Source organism: Anarhichas minor, unplaced genomic scaffold (assembly GCF_050575085.1).
Source record: "Anarhichas minor isolate MPS153535 unplaced genomic scaffold, ASM5057508v1 ptg000002l, whole genome shotgun sequence".
In the NCBI taxonomy this organism is placed as follows: domain Eukaryota; kingdom Metazoa; phylum Chordata; class Actinopteri; order Perciformes; family Anarhichadidae; genus Anarhichas; species Anarhichas minor.
The window spans coordinates 9,173,782-9,182,852 of NW_027466448.1; the positions used below are offsets into that span (position 1 = coordinate 9,173,782).

At 42.9% G+C, this 9,071-nt stretch overlaps 1 protein-coding gene and 1 long non-coding RNA gene across 3 annotated transcripts; one reads left to right on the forward strand and one right to left on the reverse strand.

Annotated features, from left to right (window-relative positions):
* The first annotated feature begins 911 nt into the window (after window positions 1-911).
* On the forward strand, window positions 912-8,694 carry LOC142947496 (TBC1 domain family member 10A-like). 2 transcript variants are annotated; one of them, XM_076089148.1, is made up of 10 exons: window positions 912-1,499; window positions 2,735-2,834; window positions 3,138-3,245; window positions 3,460-3,566; window positions 3,669-3,783; window positions 4,010-4,075; window positions 4,704-4,893; window positions 5,456-5,610; window positions 5,814-6,220; window positions 8,063-8,694. In XM_076089148.1, the coding sequence occupies exons 1-9, from the start codon at window positions 1,351-1,353 to the stop codon at window positions 6,213-6,215; spliced, it is 1,392 nt and encodes a 463-aa protein (XP_075945263.1). In that variant the 5' UTR covers window positions 912-1,350; the 3' UTR covers window positions 6,216-6,220; window positions 8,063-8,694. The 2 variants fall into 2 exon arrangements, with proteins under 2 accessions (XP_075945263.1, XP_075945255.1); XM_076089140.1 differs by lacking the exon at window positions 8,063-8,694 and having other exon boundaries at window positions 914-1,499; window positions 5,814-7,979.
* On the reverse strand, window positions 3,936-8,790 carry LOC142947546 (uncharacterized). Its single transcript, XR_012953375.1, has 2 exons — window positions 8,208-8,790; window positions 3,936-4,883 (listed from the first exon to the last, which is right to left on the reverse strand). It is a non-coding gene; the product is annotated as an uncharacterized LOC142947546 (long non-coding RNA).
* Between the last annotated feature and the right edge of the window lie 281 nt (window positions 8,791-9,071).

Here is a 9,071-nt window from a genome sequence, read left to right on the forward strand (position 1 = left end):
TTTGCTTGACTATTTTCATGACGCCGTTCCGTGTTTCATCTTCAGGAACCGATGTGCTGTTCATAAGAGACTCATCCAATCTTGCAAAGTGATTGACGGCTTTAATGAAGCACCAATGACGAAGTGTGCAAATGCCCACAAACGTCTGTGCACTTATACTTGGCTTATTAGAAAATGGATTAAAATGGGTTTGCAGAGCGGCCACTTGTAGCGTAGCAAAGCACATTTACTCAAGCATCATTTTGAAGTACCTTTACTTTACATGAGTTAGTATTTCCATTTCTTTAAATTATAAATTAATAAATCAAATTATGAATGCAGGACTATTAACACATTACCACAAGTGCCACAGCCTAAAACAAAGCTCTGCTGAAGTATTTTGAATTATTCATTAAAGTAAATATCAGTCGGCTTTATTGGCCAAGCAAGTGTGCATACAAGGAATTCTGGTTTTCTTTAATCTCAAAACACACTGACATAGACACAACAGCTAAAAACAAAGCGGAACTATGTACTCATAAAATAGAATATATATAATACTTAATGTAACAGTCTGCTTGTGTATATTAAAGGCTATTTTCACCGATCATGCTCTTCATTTCATCTTATTAGATGTCAGTGCTACCTTTAAATGGACCTAATTAACATAAGCTTTAGTTATTTTTCTCGGGAGGACAGATACTGCTGCATGCTATTATTAGACTATTAGTACCTCAAACATCAAATCACAAAATGAAGTGAAGAAAAATAGTGGATAAAGCCAAATTACTCTGACATCCACCATTTAAAACCCTATCAAAGGGCATTTAAGTTAGACCACAAAAAGCTATTTAATAACAGGAGTTAAGCCTGAATGTGTGGTTTTCAGCAGTAGATGGCAGTGAAGAGTTAAAGGACCCCATGGATGAACGTTGTGTTTACTCGCCTGTTCCAGCTCCTCTTCCTGTAGCCACCAGCTAACCTGCTGACAGCACAGATTCTGTTCAACATCAGCTGACAGCTCTGTGATGCTAGCATGTTAGCTTCAGAGCTAGCGAGCCGACACCGCACTGATTTACGTGTTTATCGACGCAGCTGCATTTGCTCTCGACCAATTGTATTTCTGTCTGACCTGGACATTGATTGTGTGAACATGTGTATCGTGAAACCAGCTCACGCCGTCTTAACACAAAGTGGATTTGTTTAGCACTAGCGAGCTAGCAGCTAAGGAAGCTACATCTTCCTAGCAGCCATAGCTAGCTGTGACAGGAGGGCGTCTTAATGGGGAGCTTTAAAGTGTCAGCTGAGCTTCCAAGAGTGGTCGGTAGAGTGAATTATGTGAACACACTGCTGAGGTAAGTGTTGATTTAAATGGCAAGAATTGGGCATGGCAATGGACTTGCCTCGCGCGACAGCAAAGAGAAGCTGACAGATGATGGGAGAGGATCCGAGACAGAGACAGAGACACAGGTGGACAAGTACGGGTTCACAGGAGGGGCCCAGCAGCACCGCGGGCAGTCGTAAGTTGAGCTTCATACGTGTTCTTGTGTTCGTTGATGTATCCACAGACTGACTCGTTTCCTTCTTGCACCTAAGTGAAGACAGGTAAAGGTGAATAAAAATGCATTCTCTCTCTCTCTCTCTGTCTCTGTCTCTGTCTCTGTCTGTCCTGAAACCTCCCCCATGAGGCTAAGTCGTCAGGTAACTGTTGGGAGAATGTGACACTCCAGGAAGGAAAACAAAACATAGATTATTCAAGTAAATAATTGGTTTGTTACCCTCATTTTTAGCTGAATTTCTTTAAAGCAAATGTATGTCACAGGTTAGATACAAATCTTTATTTTCCAACTCCCAATGTTGTGAATAAACTTGTGAGCCCCCAGATTGGGAACCACTAACACAGACCAGTATAATTCCATATGAATGAGTCTGTAGTCTTTCTTCCTACGTCCTGTCTCCTCTTCCGTCTGGCACCGAACAGAGAGACCACATTACGTGTGCGTGCTGATCTCTCTTCACTGGCTTCCAGTAATGATTGTTTTTTGGGTACCAAATGGGCCTGCCAATACGTACGTCTCATTTGGACCTACACGATGTCCTCGTCTGTACTCTTTATCTGTGTTGCTTTCATGTGTTGATTTTGACAAAATGGTGACACTGGAAGAACTGAGCAAACCAGGCAGCTCAGGCTCGGCTAAGACATTTATTTGGTGGTTGTGTTCTAATTTAAAGGCATAAAGAAAACTGTCCTAATCGTAGTTCTTTAGACTCATTAGATCAGCCAAGTCACGGTTGTATCTAATAGAGATTAGTGATGCACGACTTGTGAACTCTCTTTAGCTTCTTCTTTTTTATGCAAAAGCATGTCAGTCAGCTCTTAAATGTGTTTGTTTGACAGATCAGGACGGGAAAGTGTGTGTGCATAACAATATGACGGCTCCGATGTTCGATAAGACTGTAGTGAAGTGAGACATTGATGTGGTTTTGTGAAGGAGGTTGTAGGGAACTGAACTAGGGGAAAGTTCTCCCGCGGCTTCCTGTTTTCCTTGTCCTTCGCTGCCGATGGCAAATGTTCAACCGTTTTGTCTGAGGTTAGGTTTCCTGTGTGGACAAGGAAGAGGTGAGCCACTGTTCCCGCCCCCTCTCAAGACAGGATCCCCCTGTCATAAGTACAGGGAAGTGACACAGCTATTGTCTATGTGTATAAAAAGAACATGTTTGCTTCTCTCTGTGACATTGTCCCCCATCTCCACAGTGCTGAAGAAATCCCCACTGAGGTGCTGAGGCAACGGGAGGCAAAATGGCTGGAGATGCTCAACAGCTGGGACAAGTGGATGGCCAAAAAACACAAGAAGGTGTGCTTCATGAGCTGTGAATTAAATCTGACTGAATCTTCACGTCTCTCTTTCTTTGTAAAGTTCATCCGTGGACATGGTTCTTGTGGCGGCAGTTTTTATATGGACGCAACAATATAAATTCATGTCAGAAACTTAGCTGGAGAACCTTTTAATCACTCTATTATCATGAGTTTTTTAAAATGTAATCTTTGATCAGTTGCATGTTGTACTGTCTTCCAATGTCTGTGGTCCTTTCCCCTCTACTCTCTTTCTCTTGCTTTCTGCAGGCTCTTGAGTAACTATGCATGTGTTGAATAACAGGTGAAGGAGCGCTGTCAGAAGGGGATCCCTCCATCCCTGCGTGGCCGGGCCTGGCTCTACCTCACTGGGGGCAAAGGGAGGAGGGAGCAAAACCAGGGCAAATTCCAGGTCAGTCGTATGTTTGTGATCCCTACTGACATCAAGTTATTCGACTTAAAACAAAAATACTTTTACCCAAACTCCTGTAGAGTTGCTGGACTCTCTCAAGTCTTAAAGCTTCACTGAGGCTCTGAGTTCCACGATTGACTGCCTTGCTATTAAAAAGTGGCTCAAAATTGTAAAGTACAATCATGCAAAAGCTGACGAAATGATGTGTTTTTAGGTACTGGACAATCAGCCAGGAGACCCTAAATGGGTAGATATTATTGAGAGGGACCTCCATCGACAGTTCCCCTTCCATGAAATGTTTGCAGCGAGAGGAGGTCACGGGTAAGCACTGCCATCCAAAGGCCTGTCTCAGGGGCCTATTGTTGCGTTAATGTGGCCGAACATAGTTTCTGAATATAATTTTACACGTGTTCGTGTCTTCAGGCAGCAAGACCTGCTCCGCGTGTTGAAGGCTTATACTCTGCATCGCCCTGAAGAGGGTTACTGTCAGGCTCAGGCTCCCATCGCTGCTGTACTCCTGATGCATATGCCAGCAGAGGTAAACACACATTCAACCTTTCCACAAGTCTTTTTTCTCTAATACATAATGACAGTTAATACCGGGTACTCGCTGCCCTAACGATACGGTTAAGAGGAATAGCGATACCTTAAACAATACTTCCCTGTATAAATGTTACACACACATAATAGTGACTGTTTGTTTTGTTTTATTTCACATTTGGCCATAATAAAAGCCTACTCTTGTTTCCTTTTCTTTGTCATAGGATGCATTCTGGGTTCTTGTCCAGATTTGTGAGAAATACCTTCCTGGATACTACAGTACAGGGCTGGTAAGGGTCCAGACGGACACACTGTCGCATCATTTTGAAAGGAGGACTTTGATATCATAAGAAGAACTTCTGATTACCACCTGGAACAGGATTACATATTAACAGTGTTCAGCATGTCAATTATTATCTGAAGTCTATAAATATTGGTTAAAAAAAGGAACCTATTGTCTGTTGTAAGCAAAAATACTCTTACAATACAGCAGCAATGCCCAAGAACACTGGGTTTCTGAAGACTGCATTTCCGCCACATTATCGTACTGAATCTTTGCATATTTATATTTTCCAGGATTATCACTGCCCAAGATGTATTGCCCACGTAGATTCTGCCCCAGTGTTCAAAATGATTGAAAGCACCGACTGTTTAACCAGCCAAACGGAAGTTATAAAGATAAAACAGTCGGTTAACTTCAGATTTTAGAGTCATTACATTGTATATGTGGCTGGTGGGGGTGTTAGATTTCTCAGGTCAGTGTGTCTCCAACTTGACACTGATATGCTAGCGACTTAATAACATGGACGAGATAATCAGAAAATGAGATTAAGCAAAGAGAAAGGTGTCTCTCTCTCTGTCTCTCTCTCTGTCTCCCCCCCTCCCTCCACTGACTGCTCTTCCATGCTGTCTCCACAGGAGGCGATCCAGCTGGACGGGGAGATCCTGTACGCTCTGCTGCGGCGGGTGTCTCCTGCGGCCCACCGTCACCTGAAGAAGCACAAGCTGGAGCCCGTCCTGTACATGACCGAGTGGTTCATGTGCGCCTTCTCTCGGACTCTGCCGTGGGCCTCGGTGCTTCGCGTCTGGGACATGTTCCTTTGTGAGGGTGAGATACTACACTCATTAAACAATTACTGATGTGTTATTTTACGGCGCATTTAAAAAAAATACATCATATCAAAGTGTTTTCCCCTGATCTCACAAGTCACCGTCACAGAGATCGCTAAGTGAAAATATTGCTTATAGCTCATAGACGGCAGCTCAGTTTGGTTGTATGATGAATGATCGTTTTAGAGGTAAAACACCAAAGTTAAATACACAATAACCGTATTTAATTTTCCTCCAGGCCCTGCCATATGCATATTATCCTTTTGTTTAAATTTACCTGTAAAAAAACAGAGCCTGATTCCCTTTTTAGAGCAGCGAGGCAAACGTTGAATACATGAAGTCTCCTCTTGTTTAAGTTTGGCGCTACCACATGACTACCACACATGACTACCACAATATATATGAAATAGTTCACCACACTGCAAGATCGTTGCACCCAACACCACAGTTGATCCATCTAAGTGTCCATCTAAATGAATCGGTCTACAGCAGTTATGTGCGGCTCTCAGATGGTCCCTCTATTAAGATATAAGTGTAATCTGATGCGAAGCTCTTCTCAGGAGTGAAAATCATCTTTCGAGTGGGCCTGGTGCTCCTAAGATCCATGTTGGGATCCCAAGAGAAACTGAAGGCCTGTCAAGGTCTCTATGAAACAATGGAGCTGCTCCGAGCCATCCAGCCACAGTATATGCAAGAAGCCTTCCTGGTGCACGAGGTACAGTAATACTCTGTCATGGTTGTAGTCTTTATTGTTTTGACCCAGTACTGACTGCAAACGCTGTCTTTCTCTTTGACTTTGCCCTCCTGTGGTTGTGTAACAACAGCCATGTTAAACTATAATGAGGGGGAATACTTTAAACCTCTAAACCCAGGCATTACTCTCATGTGATGCACTCTCATTCTCCCCGTACGTTTCAGGTTATTGAGATAGTGGTGTCTGAGAAAGACATTGAAAAGGAACACCACGCTCAGCTGCGGCGCTGGAAGGAGACTCACGGAGATCTACACTGCAAGTCCCCTTCCAGGATGCACGGCGCTAAGGCCATCATGGCCGCCGAGCCGCCCAGTCGACAGGACCTGAGACAGAGGCCCACCATCATCGTGGACTCTCCCTTGGCACCCGAGACAGACGGGAAGAGAGCAGAGGGCGCCAAGGAGAATGGAAAGACTAAACCGGAGAAACAGAAAACAATCATAGCGCCACAGGAGACTGTTAATCCTTACCTTCCTCCCAGTGACCCCTCACCTCTCCTCAAACACATGACTATACAAGAGTCCAAAGAGAGTCTGAGCAGTGCAGAGCATGACACGTACCTGTAAGCAGGGTAAGTGTCACCCGTTTACTAACACACACCTTTCTATACAGCCTTTACTAACTTACTCATCGCAGGTTCCAATCACAGTCCTCACGTCACAGTGAAAGACAAACCTTTCCATGACGGAGGTTGGCAGGTTTTTAAGTAAAAATGGCTGTTTTTGCTATCAAGAAAAACAGTAATCGCATTATCAAAGCTGGCAAAAAATGCCATTGCTCAGATCACTGAGCAGCCACTGTAATACTCAACACATTCTTTGGTGTCATTTCGTGTATGCAGGTTTCCATTTACTCTTCCTTTAACTACAGTCGTGGAGATTTTTGCATCAAAGTATATGGAAGTCATAAATGACTGAACTTGTGGGGATATACACGTACTAACTCGCCGTAAACAGCTACTGCTGCTAATTACCTCTTTAGATTATTTCCTTTTGTCATAAATGAAGTCTGACTTTTGTCTTGATGAGGTCTATTCTAGAGCACTTTACCTTTTTATAGTCCTTTTATAGTATAGACCTTTTAGTTTATCAGTGTGCTAAGCACGGTCGCTTGTGCCTGTTGTGCTGCGTCCAGCAGTTTGTCTCTGCTGCTGTTGAACACTTGGGGGCGCCCTGAGATCGTCTCACAGCTGCAGTCGCGCTTGTGAGAGCAAAACACTGACACAATGAAGGAAGAAGTGAGAAGGGACATTTTTGTGCCACTAAGCCAAAGATTTGTAACGCATATTTTTACGATATATTTTGTCCAAGCTGTTCAATCATACTGTGATACAGTACAGGAATTTGGAGAGGATCAGGTTTATATTTATAGTTTTGAATGAGGAATGATAAAATGCCATTTTGAAGAACGCTGATACAATGCTGTTTTTGGTTTTTTTACAATCAAGCTAAAAATGAACTGAAACACTTTGTCTCTTTGCTATTTGAAATGTTTGACCGTACATTATTTTCTCTACATTTTTGTGTCGAAAATCTATCAAAAAAAAAAAGAAAATTGAGCGACAAAAGATATTAAAAGTCAAGGGAGCCATAAAGCTGAGATAATAACCAAACAGTATGTGATGATACTAATTGTATCTGAGATGTTTCAATGAAGAAAAACTCTTGATGAATTCAGAATCAATCAGCATTAAGCTCCCAGTCCAGGAAATTCCTTAATTAGCAGTTACATGTGTAACTGCACTTTGGATTATTTGCTGTTTATAACAGAAAATCGTTGTGGGTATATGCTGATTTTGAAGTATATGCTACGGGTTTATTTTAGGAACTACTGTTTATCTACCATGTCTTCTGAAGCTTTTCATATTTAGATAAAAGATGTACTAATCTGTAGCAAGAACACATATCACATTGAACCAACATGCGGTCCAGCAGTTGAATTTCTACAAGGAGCTACATGACAGTATAGATACTGCCGTGTAGCTGGTGCCGCTGAGCTTCATCCAGGGATTCAAAGGACTAGTTTTACAGGTTTCTGTAGGATACAGGATATACAGAATGTGGTTTGGCTTCTAAAATACTGTATGTTGATTTTTCAGTATCTATCAAAAGTATCCATCAGGGATGTCTTATTTCTAATCATTGCACTTACAAACATTAAAGAACATTATTTAAGCCTCGGGCTTGTAAATGTGCAACGCATCCTGCTGTGTTCCTCGGTATATAGGACTTTATTATGGATCTGTTTGCTTATTTGATTTTAAATCAACTTTTCACACCGAGCTGTTTTATGCCAAATTGCATTGAAATCAATAAAAAGTTAAACTCTTAGCTTACGCAAATCTGTCATGTTTTTCCATTTTACTGTGACATCAAACTCCACTTCTTTTGCCTTCATTTAATATGAAACAAAGACGAGGAGACAAGAGAAGTGCCACACTTGATTGGTCTGAACAAGCAGGAGGACTTCAATACACCCTGTGTTGTCATTCAGCGCCCTCACACCCTCCCGCCCTCCCGCCCTCCCTCACCCACGCAGCAGCACACTTCCTTGGACACCTGTTTCTCCGGCTCTTTCAGCTCTTTGAGGAATTTGCATCTCAAATAGGGCTGATTCCCACAGCACCATCCGAAGCGCCTCGCCCAGCCACTCGCCTTTGGTCTCTGAATGGAGTCTTCTGCATGTGTATAGGCCTTCTTCTTCTTCCTCGACAAGATCCGGCTGCAGTCCAAGAACATGACAGCTAAGAGCTCTGCTCTACATTTCAATATACCGAACCAGTGAAACCGAAACACTTTTTATTTATTTAAGTAGGAGATATGTCCCTTTAGATATAAATCCATTGCTATTGTCAGTGGAATTATTTTGGTCTTATCATTTTAAGTAGAGAGGCAACACTTGATGGCAAAGATGAAGTATTTTAATTTGTCACACCCGGCAATCAGATGAGATGTTTGGGATTTTCCCGCCTTTTCTGTTTCTATGACGGACTTTGTGTGTCACTTGTCTGAGGATGCATGTCATTAAAGCGTGTTTATGTTTCTGTTTCCGCTCATCATCTCTTTTGTGCCTTTCGCTGTCTGTAAACAATTTGTTTGCTTGTCACCCCCAACTCCACCCTTCACTTCAATCCAACCCCACCGGACCCCACCCGGCCCCTCCACCTGTCCGTCTCTCCCTGTGCTGGTGCCAGAGAGGGTGTAATGGGAGACTGGCTTTATGGCTGGTCTGCAGAGGAGGAGGAGGAGGAGGAGGAGGAGACGTGACCCGAGCAGTATCTAGTACACTAGCTCGTTGCTGGGGCAGTGTTGTATACAAGAACATCATGGTACTCTCTCTCACACGATTGAGGAAATGTGTGTACTCATGTTTCGGTGCATTTCTCCCAGTTTGGAGTGGCCATTTCTCCCAGTCGATGTGGC